This window comes from Corvus moneduloides, chromosome 5 (assembly GCF_009650955.1).
Source record: "Corvus moneduloides isolate bCorMon1 chromosome 5, bCorMon1.pri, whole genome shotgun sequence".
Classification (NCBI taxonomy): Eukaryota; Metazoa; Chordata; class Aves; order Passeriformes; family Corvidae; genus Corvus; species Corvus moneduloides.
Genome location: NC_045480.1, coordinates 59,569,069 through 59,591,608, shown reverse-complemented (window position 1 = coordinate 59,591,608; position 22,540 = coordinate 59,569,069). Strand labels below are relative to the sequence as shown.

At 39.0% G+C, this 22,540-nt stretch overlaps 1 protein-coding gene across 2 annotated transcripts in view; it reads right to left on the bottom strand.

The window, feature by feature from the left end:
• Positions 1 to 22,540, bottom strand: part of ARHGAP10 (Rho GTPase activating protein 10) — a 145,350-nt gene that overhangs the window by 93,038 nt on the left and 29,772 nt on the right. For both annotated transcript variants that reach the window (XM_032110384.1, XM_032110385.1), the window contains exons 2-3: positions 11,493 to 11,588; positions 11,345 to 11,406 (exon numbers count right to left, since the gene is read on the bottom strand). In XM_032110384.1, the coding sequence (XP_031966275.1) occupies positions 11,345 to 11,406; positions 11,493 to 11,588 (158 nt within the window). The remainder of the gene's footprint in view (positions 1 to 11,344; positions 11,407 to 11,492; positions 11,589 to 22,540) is intronic.

Below are 22,540 nucleotides of genomic sequence, written 5' to 3'. Positions count from 1 at the left end.
CACAGCCACTGGGCTAAGATGCCAAGAGTTCAGGCAGAACTCTCTGACATACAACAGAAGCCTTTCTCTCTCCTTCCTCCCCTTTCCCCTCCCTTTATAGTGAAAATCTTCAGATAAAACATCACAGGCTTAAACCGGCCTTCTGGAACACTTCTGAAAAATTCTTATCGTAAAACACACACGGGATGTACTGGAAATCTGGCACCACACAAATCTGAACAGCACTGTCTGCTCCCACCCATCCCTGGAGCCATGAGGGATTACTGTGGGAGTCATTCTGCCAATTCACTGTAACCACAGCAACCCACATTTCTAAACGGCCAGCACAGCACACTAACCTGGAGCTAGCTGGAAACCCAAATAGCTGGCAAGTCTGGGCCAAACTGGGTGTTGCACAGTCATCCATGTAACAGCTACATCCTAACTTCAGAGCACTTTTTCTCAGCACAAAACTTCTTTCTGCATCCATTTCCTGATTTTGCCAAAAACCTTCAGTGCACCCTTGGTGGGAGCAACAGGAAAAGGAAGAACTCTCAAGTCAGACTGGAGAGCATGGAAACCACATAATCAGTCCCTCCACATTAGAAAACTTTAAGTTGTTTCTGTGTACTAACAAACTGAAGGAGAAAGCACCTCAGAGGAAAACTCAGAGAGGATGACAAAAGCTTCCCCAAGGCAGAGCACCACAGTTACTGGAATCATTTCAAAGCATTTAAAGGTAGCAACTGAGCACTCACATGGTTTGAGGGTTAAAAATAATTAACAAATGACAAGTTGCTTATTAGTTGTTTGAACTTTTACATAAAAAAGTGTAAGGTTAACAGGCATTGAATGTATGCCGAACACAAAGTCCAAGTCAAAGAAAGCCATAGCACCTTGATGCAACAAAGGAAAAATTTAAAAAAAAAGGAAAATATATGCATAAAAGGCTGTGCTTCATAGAGCAGCAAGGCTGACTATAAATCACTCACTCTGCTACTCCTGTGCAGTATTAACCATGGGAACCACTACAGGAATTTGTTTGAAGCAGAAAATAATCTTTAAATCAAAATGGGATGTTCTCTTCAGTGACTGCCAACAAGCAGATTCCACTGCTGCCAGTGGGATGATATGCCAGTAATTCTTTCATTAAATGAAAAACAAGCTTCCCCTCCTTCCAAGAGAGACATCTCTCATTTTGCACAACTTAAACTTTCGTTAACAGATGCATCCCCAGGTGCCTGCCATAAAGGTACTTATGATTTGTCACCCCTTTTGCTTTCTGTGCCTAGGTTAAATAACAGAACTCTTGATTACTTCTGGGTGGAGTAAGATTTTGCAGATCTTTGGTCATTCTCACGGAGCTTTATACCAGGCCATATGTTAAAATACAAGACTGGTAAATTCAACAGTGAATTACAGAGATGCTCTTCTGAATGATGGAAACAAAACCAAAGTTCATAATTAAAATACATCCGATGCAAGATTAAAGAGAGAGGTTAAAAATTAAGATTAAACAAAATAGATTAAATTCCTATTGTTTTCCAGTACGCAGAATCCAGTGCTTGTCATGAAAAGTTACAAAAAGATGTATTCTTACTTATAGAACAAAAGCATTATTTACACTGCTATTCATTCTTAGCTTATTTATAACTTGGAAACACAAAACCACTCTATTTTAAGCCATAGATAACAAATCAGCAAATAGGAAATAAGCGAGGGATTGCTTCAATATATCTGTAATTATCACTTTTACCTTCCTTAACAACTAGAACCATGTTAAAATAATATAAAATTTCCAGCAAAGTTAAACTAGGTATTTAAGTTTATTAATATGAAACTAGATGTTCCTTTCTTTTTCAACTTCTGTCTTGACTCTTACACTCCTTTTCATCCTCGACTTCTCTAATCCTGACAGATTATGACAGGAATGTACTATTTAAAAGGACATTTAAAAATCCCTTTCTTTACTTCTCTGATCTATCCAAACCTGTGTGAAACAAATATATGTTCAATCATATCTGGCAGGCAAACGGTGGCATGCAAGTCGTAAGTGAATCAATCTAACGAGGTCATGTCTCAGGTAACAGTATCTTAACCAGCTTTGCTAATGTCAAAGTCTCAGGAATGCTTTAAGAAATGTTTAACCCGATGTGCACACGTGTCTCGGGCAGTCAGTCTCAAACTAGCTTACATTACTCCTGCTCTGTTTGCAGCACCTACAGAAAGGTCAAAGAATTAACTTGAGCATAAACCTAGCAATATCAGCAATAAAATCATCAGTGCCATCACCACCTCAGAAGATCACAGCATCCAACATTTCCAACATCCTGAAGCACGCTGTCAGCTTTGTGTCTATCTATCTATTACAGATGCCTTTACAAAACTCCACTTGCTCAGGCAGAGAAGTTGTACAGAATTGTGATAATCATGCCTTTTCCAGCTCCCTTTCCTCCAAAGGAGTAAGTAACAGGCCATAGATTAAGGAGCCCCAAGCACTCTTTCCAACTGCAGCCCTCAAAGGCACAGGCTAAATCCATTAGCAAGCTCATTCACAGCTGTTGGATACTTCCTCAGCCAAGTCAACAAGATCCAACAGGTCACTGAGCAGACAGTGCCAGTCCATGAGATGACTCCATTTAGACTGTCACTTCTTCCCTTCCCAGAAAAGGTGGGAATAGGGAATAGGTGTTTAGAAACTGCTTCTCCCAACACCTCCTCCTGTGCACTGTAACCTGACACAAGATCAGGCACCAGCATTCAATGCTCTTTTTCCTGCTTTCTCCTGCAGTCAACAAGAGCAGGTTCCCTAAGTTCCCGCTCCCTTTCCAGGCACAACCAGGCTTATATTGCAGAGGAGGAAGGCTGCTTGCATGGCCTGTAAGGGAGTAGCAACCCACAAGAGCTCTCCCCAAAGTTCAGTGGCTAAAAAGGTTAAACCAACCTAAGTTAATCAAAGTTTGTTATTAGACAAATGCAGCACTGGCCTCCCAGGCTCCCTCCTAAAAATGTCCTTAGAGGTCAGCCTTTACTGGAAGCACTGGAAATTACACACTGCTAATCAACAGCTCTGGTGGTGAGGTAAATACGTATCCTGACTCTGCTCCATTCTGAATCGAAGCATTCTCCCATAAAAAACCAGGTTTGCTGAGAAAGGAAAAAAAACCGAAGCCATGAACACACACCTTCCTGCAGACTGCACAGCAACATGGGATTGCGGAGATCCCAATTCCCATCTCAGGAACTGGAATGCAGATTAGATGCCTTGCATAAAAGAGGGGGTTTAGTTTCTCAGCATACCATCTGGAATGATTTATTTGTAGTCAGGGGCAGGATTGCTTCTCCCCTCAACAAAGTGACAAGGGAGGCCACCAAGTCAGTAAGGCAAAGCTCATGAGACTGAGCAAGTGTCAATGAAACCAGACCTGGGAAGGAAGCTTTGCCTTAGTGAGGGCAACAGAGAAGGCAGAAAGGAAGACATACCTAGCAGTGATTCAATTACAAAATAGTTGACAATGCTGCTAAATAAAGAAATTTACTTTCCAATAAAGACATTTACCACTACAGCTGCTCTTCTACTTACAGAGGATACAGTTGTGTTTTTCCTAAGAAAATGCACCATGCAGCCTAATAAAAAAGACAATTCTGATACCTCCAGTGTTGGGAGTGAGAGAAATATATAAAAAATACTATTTTTCAAAAAAAGCTTTCCTACTTCACATAGTGATTTGCTACTGAAATTTCTCAAAGCATTAAGAGCTATGCCTGAAAGCCTGTATTATGAAACTCTGCAGATACAACTCCACTGCTGAAGACATCAGATGTTACTTGGAAAGCCTGAATCTCTATTCTTTCTTTTCCCATGAGAATATGATTTGCTCTTATAGTTACACATGCCCCCAGTTAGCTGCACAGCCAATCCTCCTCTTCCAGCCCTACAGACAGAGAGGTGTCTCTCTAACCACTCGTCAGCCCTGGCTTTGTATTCATTTTATTTAGCTTAGTGTATTTAGGAGCACTGATGACTGCAGACAGTGCAACCCACACCCAAGGCTCATTCTTTCATTTTCAAATCAATTTTTCTTCTAGTAAACGTGTCTGGATTTTCTCCCTGCTCTAGAGCTTTCCCTGTAGCTTTACAATCTTAGATAATAAAAGGGCCTCAGCCACACATTGGGAATACAGACATAGAAGGTTTTTGGTTTTTAGAAGGCCTGTAGTATATAGACTAAAGGATTTTTAAGGAGGTCTCATAGCACATTAATACTTGTGTGCATTTGCATGGGTGCAGAGGCTGTAAAAAAGACGTGACATCCATTGGCTGTGGATTCATTTGCTGTGGAGGAAGCCATCTGGTAACAAAAGAGCTGAGTGGACAAGTGATACATCTGACTCGGAGACAACGTATTTTGTGCACTACTGAAGCACCAGGAGGCATCTGTAACAAAACACATCACCTCAGAATGAGGTGTTCCAGAAAACTACCCCTCAGGGTTTGCTAAGACGACAAGAAGTTTCTCAGACTGTTTCACGGGGAATTTCCTAGACCATTGAGCCTCACAAACATCAGTACAGGCAGAATCCTGTGCTCTGCACTTCCTAATTCTTCCAAAAACAGCAGCCTTGACTTACAGGAAATACAACAGCAGGACTCCTGAGTTCACCCTTCTAGTGAAAAGTTATTTCCCATTCATTTCCTGGAAGTTCATGACTGACCTAGAGGACAGACAGCTAAAAGGGTGATCTATCTGCTATGCTCTGCTCTGAAATGCTGCCTGCATTGATTCTCTTGTCATGAAACTGCTGGCCTCCAAAATCAGATTGGTATCATAAGAAAACAAGAAATAATTTCCTTTAAAAAAGATCATTAAACAGACAGTGGGGTTTAGTAAAGATTATTTACTGACAGCTATTTAACAGTCATGTCTTCTGAATAAGTTTATTCTTATGCAATGCATTCCACTACAGAAAGAAAAATACCACAAAGCCACAATCATAACAACCAAGAAAACAAAATAAACAGACTTTCAAAAACTGCAACAAATCAGCTTTTCCCCATCTGCAGGGAAGGGAAGCTGGGGATAACTCCTCCAAGAAAGACCTTCCCTTAGCAAACCACAACACACCAGAACACTGGTATGGTTCTTGCACCACAGACATTGTATGTGGTCATACAATGGTGCTGACCAAGCAAAAAGGCTGCTCAGAAAAGAAAACTGCATAATGCCCATTTTCTTGATGCATGGCAAAGCTCACCACTGAGCAAAAAGATGCCACTGAAAGTCAAGGAATCCAACAGCGAACAACAGCATCAGTGTTCAGTCAAGAATGAATTGCTCAGTTGTCAGCGCTTTCCTCCACAAGAAACAGTGGTGTTCTTAACAACCAGCAAAATCCAAACTGGTGACACTTTTACAATGCAAATTCCAAACATTTCCCATTGATGAACTAACAGAATGAAAATTCTCTCGTGAATTATGTTGATGCATGTGAGACCACAAAATTATCTGGAAAAGAGGAAGCCAGTGGTAACAGAACTTGTCAGCTGTGTTCACTCAGAGGTGGGAGGAACACACCCAGATCTGGCTTTGCACTTTTTTTTCTATTGTACAGACAAGTCATCTTTGGTTTATAGATTAATGTGCACAAGTTCATATGTAACTCACAAAGATATTTCAGAAGACTTTCAAAACCAAACAAATAAATGAAACATTCAATGTCAGGAATCAGCAAAACAGAGCAAGATGGGCCTGAAACAGCCATAGTTCTACATTCATGTTCCATATTCTGATAATCACATGATTGTCATCTGATCTCATGCCCAGCAGAGGAAAAGTGAAGGCTGGGCAATGAGATATGGCAGCAAATGTTCTGCTTCTTTCTGAAAATGGAAAATGTTTTATTAAATAGGAAAAATTGCACAGGAGAGAAAAGAATGTAGATCCTGCAATTAAGTTACTCAAATGCTGTTCCTGAGACATTCTGTTTCATCCATGCCTCTATCTCTGCATCTGAGATGTTCAATACACTGTTGGCAGCCTAATTTTTCAGAAGTGGTCAACAATTACGTCTTTTCCATTGTCTTGGCAGATATATTTAGCAGTCTGCACTGTCAGCAGACTTAAAAGGATCTGAACCTATGGAGCACTACATAATACCTTGAACTCCTACCAAACAGCTCTAGAATGCATCGCACATCCAAGACTACTGGGTATTTTTTTTTTTACTCTACATCAGTGAGTAAACTGATTGCTCCTTCACACAGATTTCTTCAGATTACTGTCAAGATAGATTAAGATTTACAAACCCCTAAATACCGACATGCAGAATGCCAAAGAAAAGCTTAGAAAAATTAATACCATCATCTTCACAGCAGAGTCAACTGCTGAATGGAATCCAGATACAAAAGTCACTGGACAAAAGGTAACAGAGTAAGCTATTCAGGAACAGTGTGTGTTAAGTGAGTCCTTCACCTGTGAAATAAATACTCATGCACTTCAATATCTAATCGTAAGAGGTAGTTTAAGTAAGAATAAATAAGTAAATGTACATATTTGTACAGATTACTTAAAGTATATCTTTAACCTTTTGAGTGTACGCCTTTGAACCTTAACAACTTCTTTTAACTTGTGAAAGCAAAGCACAAGGGACAAACCCTCTCCCCTTTTTTTTTTTTAAGAAGAAATTAAATAAAAGACTAAAAGAGTGACTTCACGGAGATATTTCTTTAAAAATCCATAAAGAAATCATTTCTTGTGTTTCTGATATATGCCAAGAATAACTCTGCTTTTCAGAGAGATGCTAATCTGGATTTGATTCTGCCACCCTGGTAAAACTTACAGAGAATGCAAAAGAATTTCAGAGAGGCCAAAATTGCAAAGATACCCATGGTAAAACAAGCCTTTCTTTTGCAAAAAAAGAATAAAAAGGGGGAAAAGGACTTAAAAATATAACTGCATAGTACCTTTCCTCTTAAGACATCTGAAGGGATAGAAGTGTGCAAAAAACCTAGCAGGAAATAGAAGAAAACATATCAAAGTAAAATAGCTTGTTTATATTGCCTTGGGAAATCACAGGAAATATAGTAAGGGGAGTATAATTGTATCAGAAATCCTATACAAAGAGAAATGCGATGGAGTAAAAAGGAAATAGACAAGTACTTCGGGGCAAATTTAGAAAGAAGGCAAAACCATATTTTATTTGGTAACAGCAACAAAAAAAAGTGAGGTAAAGAGGTTCTTCATATGTATCTGGAAACTGAGAGGAAGGAAGCTATTAAACAATTTTTTAACTGGAATGAGTGTAAGACAACAGATTTTAACTACCTCCAAAAAGGAAAAAACCTCAGTTAAATTCTAGCAAACTATCTAACAAAGTGGAGAAAAACAGATGTTAAGGGGAGTAAGGATTCTTTGAGAGCAATTAGAGGTATTCCTACATTACACAACTGAAGTATTAATTGCATTCAAGTCAGAAGGGGCTTTTTGCTTCAGAATAGTTTAGGAAGTCAGCAAAGCAAACTAAAGGGAGAGGCAAGCAAGGTCCCAGAGGATGGTAGAAGAGCAAACATAGCAGCAACTTAAAAGCAAGAAGAGGAGGAGAAAGCTGTAATTCTAACATAAGAGAGATGGTCTAAACACAGTGTAATTAAACTGAACAAGGAAAAATACAGATGTAAAACGCCACTTGGAAAGGGCAACCATGAAAATACTACTATGAAGGAAAAGTGATCAGTTTTATTCCATGACTACTGTAGAAAAATTCTCAAAAATTTCCCAGCTTAACTTGAAGTAAAGGAGACTCAGTATGAACATCAGGATCAGTATGAACATCAGAAATGCAGCATGACCACCAGATGAAAAAAAAATGAAGAATAAACAGCAGAATAGAGAGAAATCTATGTTCCAGGAACCTTTTTAGATACAGGTTAGACCAGCACTTGACAAGGATCATGTGAACTCCAGAAGCAGATACAGGGCAGGACAGGGGAGCTCCAGGGAAGGGAAGCACTCACAGCCAGCACACCAAGGTGACCACACCAGGAGTGCCAAGCACTGCTGAGATTACTGAGGGAACAACACAAGACCTATCAAATTTGGTTATGACTTAGCAAGACTGGAATCAACAGGGAAAACGAATTAGGGGCAGGCTGTCATTTAGGAGAAGACTGGAATGAAGAAAGGGAGGTGTGAAGGAAAGGACTAACAACCACAGGCCATTGGTACCTACCAGGTAATGCTTCCCTGCTCGTCACCACAGCTCAAATGAGGGCAGACAGCAAAGCCTGCTGTTCTGAGACCCTCACAAGAATCAAAGCTCCTTTCTGCTGTCAGGGGAACTGGGGCTGGGAGGGAGGTTTGCTGCTCTCCCTGGTAAGCAGGAGAATAGCTGGGTAGTGGGACAGAGCATCTGAGCATCACCATGCTGGGCCTTGCTCATGCCCACCTTTGCCTACCACCTTGCCAAGTCCCCTGTCATCCCTGACCTTCCATAGCACTTCTGCAATGCCAAAGGAGCAGAATCTAAGTCCTGTGACTCCATTCATCCTCAACATGTAAAAATAATTTCCAGAATATTCTCAGGGACAAAGTGATCTATTTCATATCTGCCCTGGGGAGCATCACGAAGCTACGGCGCTATGGAAAAATGTAATTTGGTTTTGTATTGACCCCTCTGTAATAATTTCAGTAAAATGTTTGGATTGTTGCCAACTCCCTGTACATATGCAGCTAAATCCTTTGACACCTGGGATATAATTTCAGCAGCCTTTGAAGGAGATGGAAGAAATGGTAAAACCATGAAGTGCAAGACTCCAACATCTGAATGAAATTATATCCACCAAATAAACATTCACCAGATGAATGATTAACAGAAAGGCAAATTTATTGTAAACACTGACAGCAAGTTTTATGGACTCTGGATTCACTGTAAAAAATTTCAGAAAATCATGATAAGTGCAGATGATGAGCATTTAATTTCAGTCTAGAATGTATTTTAAGTGCAAATTTGTTCCATTTAAAATGTGGTTTTGAAAAAAATAACCCTTTCCTCAAATATCCAAAAACTTAAAATGCACAGCAATATCTGAAATGCCCTTAGTCTTGTAATCATTCAACACTTTTTTTAATATTATTTTACGTGACTGAAATTATCTATTTAACTATGCACTGACACTGAAGAGAGCAGTCCAGAATCTTCTGGTCATCTTCAAAATAGTAAGGGGGAAAATGCTCAATAATGAGCATTCTTAACAAAGACTGAATGCTTTTAGAAAAAATCCTGCTATATACTTTGCATCTTAATGGAAAGTCTTTGGATCCCTGACCTCATTCCAAACATCTGTGAATGCAACATGCCCTAATATTCTCCATGGGAGTATCTCTAGAGCTCATGCCACTGTTATAACATCCACTGAGAAGTCAAAAAAAAAGAAAAGTTAGAGCAGCAGATGCTGGAAATTATCTTTTCCAGTCACCACACAACCGTTTTCTCAGAGACTTATGGCCATTGTTACATAAACTCACTCCAGAAATGATACTTAACATTTGCTAGACTACAGATGCTATAAAAAGGCCACGCATCTGGTAACTCAGTGAATATATTCTGTTTCCATTTGGTATCAAATATTTTCCCCATAACAATTTATACTCCCTGTTTTTCATCAGTCACGGTTCTAACAAAAACTGCATTTCATCCTTTTCCTATCAAGAAACTGACGCTAGTTAGCTTTCAGTATGATAGCACCTTCTGTGTAAGCGTGGGCACCAGACCAAAAAAGTAAATTAATACAGTTTCATGGCATTCAGTGTGAACAATGGAAGTGTTTTACCATCCAGACAGACAGCACTGCATTCTGCACAGCCTCCTGTGGCGGTGATGTATCCCTGCTGAAGAGCTATTGATACAGTCACTGAAATGCGCCATGCAATTCTTAAGTCATCCCTCTAAAGCCTGATATCAAAATAATGTGGCAGTTCATGCAGTATTTTTCACTATAAAACTTCATAAAGATTTTCACTAATTAGGTTTGTGCAATTCATTAAAATAAAATACAGCTATGGATAGCAAGAGAAAGCAGAGTAAAGACTATAATGCAGAATTATGAAAAACAAAAGTAGTATTGAAGCATACTTGAGCCAATCCCTATAATTTGGCAAAACAACTCAAAACAATGAAAAATTGTCTCTACTATGCAAAGACAGTTTTTAGCAAAGTGTGAAGAACCACACTGACCCTGATTCAGATCCAAATGTGGTTCCAGATCAGAACAGCATACCAGCACAGAACACAGCACATACAAGGAACCATGCCTATTACTGGGCTCAGGACTGGAGAAACATGGAAAAAAGAACTGTTCACAAGTTCTTTTATCACTAATCTACATATTCCTGCACTGCAGGCCCAGCTTCTGGCAGAAAGAAACAGGGAAGACAGCAGATTAGTCTTAGCTTCCTCTCAGTGATGCCAAGGGATCACTGATTTCCAGGAAGACAAAGATATAACCATGTGACAAATACCGAGAAATGCAATTGCTACCGAGTCAGATCTAAGCACATTTCCCAGACGCAGAGTTTGACCTGACTCAGAAGAAAACTGGGTACACAGCACCTGCTCTATTAATTCCTGCTCTGAAACAAAGCTGGGCATGCAGCTGCTGCTGAGAACCAGGGTACCACCCAGAAAGAAACCCCCCATCTTCTAGAAAAGTTAAGAAACCCAAATAGCAAGGTGTTTTGCAGAGCTCTCAGCCCCCGGTCTGTGTGCGGCCAACATGAGCCAGATTTCACTAATTACACCCCAAGCAATCACAGGCAACAGAACAAAGAACAGAGAACTTCTACACAACAGAGCAACTGTTTGCAGCTCCAACCCCTCACCACAAAGCTCAAATACAAGGTGAAGGTTTCTAAGCCTGCTACTACATAAACACAACAGATTGCATCCCAGATCCACATAAGCACTGTAGCTGGAGCTACAGAGATCCTGGATCCAAAGCTGGCCAACTGCCAAAACTTGAGTATCCCCTGCTGCATCATTAACTCTTTCATCTTCCTTTTTACTAGAAATAGTGAACAAATTTAGGGTGGTTTTCCATTCACTCCAGGCATAATTAATCCATAATAAATCCATAATTTTAAACCAACTCATATTTACCCATCCCTACCACACAGATTTCTTCTTTAAGGAGAACTAGTTGTTGTCTATAACTCTGGACTACAGAACCAGAGGCTGCACAATGAGAGCTCCCACGGTTACATCAGTGATATCAACACCTTGGTGATTACCAAAGCAGTAAAAGCAACTTCACCTAATGTTGATTTATTTGCTAAGTGCACAGCTTTTTAAACCATTTATTGCAACTCACCAAAATTTCTCTTTGTTCTTCAAGATTTTTTAAAAAGTTCGAAAACTCATGAAGTGATGCATCTGTAATACAAAACAGTAAAAAAAGTTTAATCATGTTGCAGGATGGAATGGCAAAATATAGCCACTTATAGTCACTTCTTACCTACCTATGTATCTTTCATCATCTGTCTCTGCATCACCAATGAATTCAAATTTAAAGTCTCTCAGAGAATGGGCAAATTTTCTCTGGGCTGCTGAAAGGTCTGCAAGAAAAAAAGCACAGGTTGAAGGGTTAGGCAGTCATTTTAAGTAGGCCAGAAGATCTCACTATGCCTAGAATGATCAACTTTTATAAGGAACTCTTAAGACCAGTCTGCCTAAGGATATTACTGGATATTCAGTGTTGTCTAACCCTCTTCTGAGAGGGAATTGGACACACAGATTTCTTTATGCAAGGCTATATAGTAGAAAGCACATGTGATCATGTGTATAATATTACATCTATCCTTACACTTCAATTTAGGGTACAGGCCATGTAAACAGATCTGTAACTACAGAAGTTAAGGGCACAACACTCAGTGTAAGTTGTATCAGTTATCTTGCTCTGCTAACCTAAATTCACACATATATTCATCACCATAAACACACACCTTAGAATTTTCTGGATACTACACATAGATAGCTCCACTAGTGAAACATTTATGCATAAATACACATAAACCAAATGCAAAGAATTGTTGCACTTGAACTAGAAATTCCATGGAGTTTAACCCTGCCGAAAGCTAAGTTAAATGCACAGCATTAAAATTAATTTTACATTATAACTGTTTCGTAATAGCTCCAAAACATTTCCAGCAACCCAAATTTTACTAAAAATTTGAGGTTGGAGGCTGCACTCTTACATCCCTCAGGAAGCAATCAGACCCCATATTCAGTCACAATATCATCATGATAAACCCTTATTAAATTCATAAAGCTGTAAATAAACAGTGTAAACACACTTTTCTGTTGTGCTGACGTGTGCAGGTTGGGAATGTCATAAGTTCTGGAAGGATGCAATTGCTCAGAGGAAGAAAAAAGGATGCATGTCCTGGTATACCTCTACCCAGTAGTAAAGGTTTTACTCACATTTTTGTTGTCAGCCAAAGTTAAGGACAATTTAAAATATTTAGTTAATCTATAATCTTTTTCATATCACATGCAGTTCTGAAGGGCTAAGAGCAACTCTTTTAACAGGCCAGGTAAGCATTTTGCTCTTTAATATTAACTGGCACTAAAAGATCGCTAGCTTGGGCTTTTTTGTTCTAGTTTTAGGGGGGAGGTAATTTGGTTTTGGGTTTTTTCCCTTTGGGTTTGGGTTTTTTTAACCAACAACAAACAAAAAATCACCCAGCTTTATTATCGGTCCTGCATCCAACACATGTATTTTATCACATCACAGTACAACCTCACATACTGAAAGTTCAGTTCAACCACTTAAAAGGTCAATTCAAATACTCTACAAACAGCAAAAAACAGTCTAAAATGAAAAAAAAAAAAAAGATTTTTGTTGATTTTCCTTTCTTTTCACCCATTTATCATTAGTCTTCTCCTCACCCATTGTGTAACAGAGCTGCTCCCTCCTAAACCCATGCATGTACCCTCCAACACATGATGCAGCAGGACACTGCACAGGGTTGAAACAACAAGGATAAGAAGGTTGAAGGAAGCAGAAACGTAATTCCCATGTGAAAGGAAACACGAATCTTTTAATTCAAATGTCTTGTGGGCTGAACAGCTGTTCACAAAGCAGACAGCAAAAGAAACAAGTTCTGCTGGCTGTGAAAGGCTTAAACATGGAAAATAACAAGGTTCTTAACCATCTAATGTTACACTTATTCGTGAGCCAGGTCACAACACAAGGCTGAAGAGAGTTTATTTATGGGAGAATCGGTCCAACAACACACTCTCCCAAACTTACTAAATTTTCTTGAATCCGATAATCCCTTCCCAAAGCCCTGTCATATGAGAGCCAGCCCCACACTAGAGGAAGGAATTGTTTATTATGCTTTCTCCTACTTGTAGAGGTGAAGCATTCAAATAATGTTGAGTAAGGTACATGATAAAAGACTCATGAAGCACCACATGTACACAACACCCCATTCCCTTTCACAGACTGAAAAGGTACAATATTAGTGAGCTCATGAGCCTTTCTAGAGTGCTGTCAAACTGCCACCTCTCTTGTGACAGTGACAGCAAACAAAACCCATGCCCACACCCAGATTCCTTCATGGCAAAGTCCAACATCTTCAGGAAGCTTGAGAATTAAAACACTCAGCTTCTCACAGGATCAGAAACCCACATTTATGCATTTCTCATTACTGAATCTTCTCAGGGATTGGAAATTACTGACCCAAGGACTTACTATGTTGTTGGAAGCAGTAATCTTTTAACACAAAGCTAGAGTTGCAGAGTTCCTTGTTAAAACCATGAAGAGACATCATATTTTTGCAACATCTTTCCACAAATAATTTCTGAAAAGTTTAAGAGCCATTACAGAAAATTCTGGAAACCATCTATGAGCTTGAGGGAGTTGGGGATTTGGGTCACAGAATGATGGGTCAAAAAAAGCTGCAGATACCTGACTACTGAATCAACACCTGGAAGAAAACAGGAAGGGATTTTCTAATGGGTTTTAAGAACTTGGCACTTTCAACAAAGGTCAGAAGTCACTGGAGCAAAATCAAAACTGAGTATCAAGTAGCAATGGAGGAAAACTTTATCAGAAGGTCAGAGAAAGAATACTGATTTCTTTATTGCTACAGCCCAGGAAAAATTACAAGGATGGTGGCTAGACACACACACACACAAAAAAAAAAAGGTAACAGCCTTGTGGTGGCTTTTTTTGGCGCCTGACAAACCATAGCCAGAGTGAGACACCTGAGACCACCTGCAGTCAAACCTTCCACTGTGGAACAAACATCAAGAAAAGGCTCTGATAAATTCCACATGTCCTACAGTACATACACAGAAGTTCACCCAATTACAAGCATTTATAAAAACAAACTAGATGCTGATACCATCGTAAATACTATAGTCTCTGACTATTGTGCTGTAATTTAAATACTGAGTATTGTTGCTTAAATTAGAAATTTCATAAATGTAACTTGGCTTTCTTCCACGGTGTGCCAGAAGACCTTTACTACAGCAAAATTATTTGTCTGGCACTGACAGATACATCCCAGTATTGTTCCACACCAGCATGAGAGCCTGCAAGACCAGTATGTGTTATATAGCAGATTGTAAAACAGTATGGATTGCAACTACAAACACTAGAGTAAGACAGCACTTGAGTACAATTATGTATCAAAAAGCATGACCAGCTACGCTGGTTATGTGACTAACGCTGTGGCCTACTGAAGAGTAACTATTTTATTCCCTTTAATTGACACATTTTACAAAGTAACACCAAACTGACAGATAAAGGAAGCAGGAATAGGGCTGTTGCTTGTTACAAGGTGCTGTTATCATTGAAAGGGAGGAACAGGGCATTCAAGATCAAAGAGTGCTTTAAATACCGACAGAACACTAACACTGCTGAATACAATGGAATCCTGGCAAACCCATATGGCAGAGTCATATCAAAGATTCACCTTCTAAAACACTAAAAGAAGTTAAGCATCTGCTAAATGTTTTGACCAAAAGGCTAAAGACATTTCCAAGGAAAGAAGGAAGGGACACAAGGGCTTTTCATTTTCTCTTTGGCATTGTTCATATCAGTACACTGTACTTCTTTCATGGTTGGATGCAGCTATTTAAAAATACAGCAAAAGAGAGAGGAGCAGCTGCCTGCTCCCTCACTTTGCTCTGAAACACCTTGGTAACAAGTGCTCCTGTGAGTTTGTCCGGTGCCAGAGGCACTGCCAGTGCCCCATGCAAACATCTCAATATTTTTTGCATTTGGATTTGAAAGAAAAAATACTTTTGTTCCTTATCTGAGTTGAGCTGAGCCAACACAACACCATTAGCTGCTGGGTGGTGGCCAAGCCTCACTTAATAGCACCAGAATCCAATGATTCCCTTTAAGATCAGTACTAAGCTCAGTGCTAGTCACACAAACTAAAGGTCTTGCACAAAGCCAGACAATATTGCTTCCTAAGGCTATTCTGGATCTCTTCTGGAAGCGAGAAGAATTATACCCTTTTGTAAGAGTGTTAATATTTTTCTACAACAATATACACATTTCTGCATCAAGCTTTTGAGAAGGACTGGAATTACATCACCATTCCTCATCCCTAACTACAAATTTCACTGACTCTTAACAGATATACTGGAATATATCAGGAATAACAGATTTCTAGCAGCTTTATTTAACATGGATTAAAACTGCTCTGGCTTCTTTGAACAACATCCTCCCCAAAAAGCTAAAAGGTTAACAAACACATAGATTTAACTACCAAGCTCATCTTCAAGCTACTTTAAGGACTAATATTAGACTTCTCAAGGTATTCTCTTCACAGTGGGCCAAGATCAGGCAAGCCACAAACCATCATGAAACAGGAAAGAACAAGCTGAGCCAGAGATGGCCTCTCCCCTCTTCTTCCCAGGCATCAATCTCCTTGCAAGAGCCAATAAAGCAGCTTCAGAGGAATAGAGCACTTAAAATAGTTTGTCCAAGAGCTGCAGTAGAAACTCATATGACGTTTTATACAAAAAATGCACCATCTGAACACTTTAAAAGCAACTCTGTTTTCCTCTTCTGTGTTCCCTTTTGCAAGGTGAACAATGAATCTAATATAATCCGCAATACTGAGAACATGAACAGGATTTAGTCACCTTTAGTAAGGTGGATAAACAGGATTTACTCAGAAACTTAGCAGATGCAAGACATGTGGCAGTATTCCCAAGAGCAGTACACATTCCAACACCCTAAAAACAAATAAACTATTAATACTCATTTTTATGTGATAAACATATTGAAAGAGCCATCAAAACAAGAAAATTTACAATGAAGCTAAAATACAAAGTTACTCATTCCCATCCAAAACCTGAATGAAAATCAAGTTCAAAGTCTAAAATGGGACTCCAGAAACCTCTTAATCATGTCACATCACCCATGGCAGCTCACGGGTTTCTGAAACCTTAGAAAACTTGGCTATGAGGATTAAAAAGCAACACATTACTGACTTGTCAAGTGGCTGAGCTTCCCTTCCCCCTGCCTCCCCTGCATAATACAGTGCATTTGGTCCATCCCACACCTTTAAAACAAATAAGGAAAACCTAAACCTCTCACCATTTCAGTATAACCCAACTAGCATCCTGCTCCTGCTGGCCCAAAGGCACCTCTCCAGCTTTCAACAGCTTCACACCCTCCTCATTCATACGCTCAGGTCTGAAGCAACTCCACATTAATTGTTCCAAAGCAACAAATTGCTTTATTATTTTGGAAAAACCCTCAGAAATTTTTCCACTTACATCAATGAGAGTTTACGTTTTCAAAATACAACAAAAATGAGGAATGGCAGCAGCAATATTTTAGGAAAAGTCTTTCAAATTTTAACATGGAAGGGGTTTTTCCAGGTTGAAAAAAAGAAAACCCACATGCAACTGAACACTTTGCATCAAACAGAAAAAAGGAAATTGCAAGAGTAAAATGAAAAACAAACAACTCTAAGGTAATTTATATGTAAATATAAGAGATCAATAAGGATTTTAGCGATCTTAATCACTAATAGATTTTTTCTTCTTAACTTGACATAGGTAAGAACCAATGTCATTCTTCTACTACGCTGAAGTCCAGATTTCATCATGACTCTCCCAACTAATGACAACCTCGAAGACAAAAAACTAAAAACAGGTCTTTGGTGCTCAATCTAATAAAAAGAGAACAACTAATATTGGGGCAATGAATACCACTCTTTCAAACAGTGCCTCTGTAGGGAACTTACTGGTCCCAAATGTTTCTTCTACAGCGTTGGACATTCTCTATTACCAGTTTTACTGCATGCTGGGGTCATTAATTGCAGTGTAATTCTGGGACAAGTAAAACCAGGCTATTTAGTCTGAATAAGTCACACGTGAGTAGCACAAGAGACACATTCTAACCTCCCCACTTCTCAAAAGAGAGAACCCAATTCTTGCAAGATTTCTACTTCATAGGTTACTTCTGAGATTTTATGATTTTCCTTCTTTCAAATGCATAATCCCATGGTCTAAATGCCACTATTCCCCATACCAATCAAAGCAGGCAGGTTCAGAAATCTTTCAGATGTCAGCAGAGTAGACTAATTTTTCTCATAAATATGCAAAGTTGTTCAGATGCCATAACCTCCAACCACTGTTCTCCCCTATAGAAAGTAGGCAACATAATAAGATACATATCATCTTATCTACCTTCTCTAGTCCTACAACTTTTATCACTGAAAACAGACTGGACTCATTTCTCCTCTTTCCACCCTTGCAAATACAAGGGTACAAACTCCATATTTCTCAACATCAAGAAACATGTAATTAACATGTTAATTACCATATATGAAATAAAGTAGCGTCTTATGAGAGTATGGGAGAAGTGCCAAGTCCTGTTGTTAATATCCCTCAGCTGCACCACACCCTCTTGGACTCTGGTTATTTGCCTTTTTAGCTGGATCTTTGAAATCTGCTAGCAGCCCTACTCCACCCTGTCAAGAGCACTTTCCTCTTTGCATCACAGGCATTAGGCAAAAAAGCACATTTAGTACCTCAGCAGTGATTAAAGTTCTCCTAAAGCATCTCCAACAGCTCTTATGAGAAAGTGCCCCCACCCCTCTGCAAGCTCAGACGGTGACTACATCTTTCAGTTCTGCTTTTCAGGAACACAGCCTAAGTTACATTATAAAACCAAAAGAGAAGCTCCATTCCTGGTCCTACAACTCTGCTGATAAATTCATCACTTCTGTGACGGAGAAATATTCCTCCAACCACCCTGACAAGACCTGTATCCCAAAGGCTTTGCTGAAGGGTGTTGCAACTCTGATGCAAGTTCCTGTAGAGCACCACAAAGATAGTCTGTCTTCAACGGAATCAGAATCATCTTCCTGATCCTTAGAAACTCTGTGTCTCTTACAATGAAACAGAACAAAATAAATAATAAATTAGAAAGCAAGGACTAAGAAAAAACAAATTTGCAATGCAGAAAACTATGAGGGCATTCCACCAAATTCACATGGTTCCCAGAAATAAAAACCAGCAGTTCAGGATTTGCTGCAAAGGTTTCCCTTTGCCATACTGCACCAACGAGAGCAAGAGGGACACCACTGTCCTATACTCTGTTCCCAAAAGAAAACTATCTTTGCAGTTGGAATCAGAGTATCAGATGCAATGTTGGAACACACAATATCAAATACTTGTACAATCAAAGCTTTCCCTGGTAAAACTTCCTACAATATCTGCAGCTTTTCAAGTAGCACAGACCTGGGGATTGCATTCCAAAAGTGATTGCATTGGAAAACATGAGATGAAAAAATTCCTTTTCAGAAATTAGGATTTTAGTATTACTAATGTGAAGATGGATGAATTCAGAAGGTGATGTTACATTTCCAGTAACAAATTTTGAAGTAGAAATTTTAAAATGACAGCATTTATAAGACATTATAAATCTGATCATTAAATAGATCATGGATTTCCACGTTTTATTCTTCAATTAAAACTCTTGTCAAACACTATAGATTTGAGGGCCTTCATGCATTTCTGCTGTTCAGTAGCAAGTAAATCAGAAGACCATACTGCTTAAGGATGAAAAATTGTGCCAGTTAACTGAAAACATTCTCAACTGGGAAACTGTGAAAGAAATAAAGTACTTACAGGAAAAAAATGTGTTTATTTTACAGATACTTATCCAACATCAGCATTCGGAATGTTTAAATTCTGGAGCATCGCTTTCATTCCCAGACTCATTTCCCAGACAATAACTATAACGTTTACATAAAAAAGAATATATTGTGTTGAAATACTGTTTTGATTGCAAAAGAAAAGTAACAATTCACTGTTGGTCAGAAGCTAAACTTTGCCATTTATAAAAGATTTGTGGTTGGAGGACAACCCCACATAATCAAATCTACACTGTGAATATGGGCAATGAAGCATTAATCCCTTACAACTCCTCTTAAATGAAATAATCTTGGAATTCAAAGCACTTTTCCAAATCCAAATAACTGACAGGACATGCCTACTTTCTTCAGTCAGCAAAATTTGCTCATGGCAGTCAGGTCAAGTTAATTTGTGACATCAACCCAGCAGAGGTCCTGACCCACCACCAAGGCACAGAGATGTTCCCCTTCCAAGAAACTGGATTGACTTCATCACTCGAAGTCTCTTGTCGTAGAAAGCACACATGTGACCAAAACTTCATCTGTTTGGGAAAGCTGGAAGGGAAGCACAGCTCAGGCTGTGGAAGTTCACAGCAAACACACCAGCTTGTAGGTTTTTCACATGCCACATCTGCTGCCACTGGGCAGGAACATCATCCCAGAGAGCTCACATCCAATAAATATTTCCAGCAAGACCTTTGCAGGAATGTCAACATTAAACATTAAATTCCTTCGCAGGAAAAAATATCATTCCCAAAGTTTTCTCCTCTAAAATGGCAGATCTCAAAACTCTGTCTGTCACTTGTATGGAATTACTACCTACACATTTGCGTATGTAGAGAAAAACCCAGGAGGAGATCAAACTTGCAAGATACTGTGATTTCTCCACAAGAAAACATGTCCAAACATGCATCCAGCACAAGTGCACACCTATAATTAGGGTATTATATGAAATGGCTACCAAATACTTCATCACCAGTAAGCCCATAAAAGGCTCAGAAAATAAAGTTACATTTTCACCAATTCCTCTGCTCATGAGTCATGAACATTAAGCAAAATTCTTCCAGTAGGCAAAAGCCTTAGACAGCACAGCTTTATTTTCTCAAGTGCAACAGGATCCAACTGGGAGAGCACAGAGGAAAACACAATGAGAAATCAGGTAAATGAGCAGCTGAGATCTGTAATTCAATACAATGATTAAGTGTCCAATCTTTGGGCTATTTATTTACTTATTTATTAAAAGATGAATCTTCAGCATCAAGAAGGACAGAATGACCACAACAGGCCCTCAAAGATGGAAGAGTTCAAGAATAACTTAGCAGCAGCTTGACACAGATGTGAAATGAATCCAGGTTTTGACAAAGAAAACAGCTGGCAGCAACTGTGGTGCAGAGGACGGCCTGTACTTATGTCATATACGGTTTCCAGAAAAAGGAGCAGACAGGATAGCAATGGATAACTTAAACAGATACCCAAACTTAAAAAAAAAAGCTTTATTCCACACCTTTCCAAAACTGTTAAATAGGGACTTTAAGTGCAAAGTGACACAACAGTTGTGAGTCAAAAAAACTTTTCTGACACTCTCATATGAGCTGTTTCTGACTAAAACATATTAAAACTGAAGCTTCTAACCATAGAATATTTCAACATCCTTATTGTGAATACAAGATTCCTTTAAATAAATAAAAATTGCAGAAGCACCAAAATACATGAAACTTTAAAGGATGAGTTTTACACTCCCCTTTCTCCGCTCTCACTGTTGCTCTTTTAAAAATTATTGCTAGAGAAAGCCCAGATGGTCCAGCATCATTTCACCTGCCAGCTTCTCCAATTATTGCAATTTATTTACCTAGGCAAAAGAAGAAAGCTATTGCCTTTGCCACCAATAACTGATAAGAGAGCTTACCAGGAAATACTGATTTAAATAGTCAACCATGTAGTGTGGCACATGTCAAAAGAGAAACTTCACTCATCTTTGCTCTGAACAGTTGGGCAATAGTTGGACTCTGTGTGCAAAGAAATCCTGTAATTCCTCTGACAGTTTCAGATTAGAAATTTTACAAGAGGCCAGTGAATCAAATGTAGGCTAATAATGTGTATTTCAAAAGTGACACGCTGTAAAACTCACTGCTTCTGACTGGGAAAAAACTTTTGACCTTAAAGCTTCTGGCACACAAGCGTGTGAAAGCCTCACTGCTTTGGGATTTCAGTACATTTCTCCAAAATGAGTTTCCAACCTAGATTCCAGTGGCAATTGGTTCCTGAATCAGAGATCACTAAATGACCAAAAAACAAAATAATTGAGCAAAAGCAGTTAAGGATAGGCAAGAACAACCACCATATCCTTATGAGAAGTGCAAGGCATGAAAGAAACATCTTGCAATCCTACACAGAAGGAAACAAAAAATGTTTTAGCCTTCTAATGCAATTCCATATTTCATTCAGTTTTCAAACAAAAAGAATATATACTTATATTATATATACTTATATATATATACACTTATAGTATATAACACAGTAAGAATCTTTTATAAATTTTTTACATCCTTTATGCTTTGACACAAGAATTAGCTTAAATATACTATTATGCTTTTGGAGAAAAGTCGAGCTGGTTTTGTTTCTAAACAAGCATAACATATAAAATTTCTGAGTGAAAGCACAAGCCTTTCAATTTAAGTAACCTTTTGATTTTTCCCTCAGTTAAGTGTTCCAGCTGCATTACTATGCGTTGTGCATTTCTGCCATAAGATGTTCTCACAAGAGTACTTGCCTAAGACAAGCAATACCATGAAAGAATTCACAACGTCCCTTAGAAACTCCTGTGTGTATTTCCTGCAGTGGAAGTGACTATTCTTCCCACTCTGGTGATATGAGGAACACTTTCTGTAATAGAGTAGGAATACAGCAGTTCAGGAGTTGGTTCAGTCACACTTCAGTTTCATTGGTGGAAGCTGAGGGAAAAAGGGTGAGCCAGCATTTCCAAATAGAAAGGCGTTTTCTAAAGTGTTCGGATTTTTGACGTTTCCATTGCCATTTCTGGAGTTGAGGCATTACTAAGCTTGGGATAATATGTTTAAAAAACAGGAAGTATTGATTTTTCCTTTGTCTCTCTTCCCTGAACCCACCAATAACAGTTCATATTCAAATACTGTCTCTGCTTATCATCAGCCTAAGAATCCTCCACCCTGCCCTGGTAGCCCAGAGACACTGAACACACTTGTAGCTTTAACTGCATATCAGAACAAGTGAGCAGCAGACACAACCAGAGCAGAAGACACAAGCGACCCATGACTGCCAACAAATGTTGCCAATTTAACAATCTAGACATGGCTTTCCTTCTCTAGAACAAGACAAAATGAAGGAACAAAACCCCAAAACATTTTGCCAGCCTA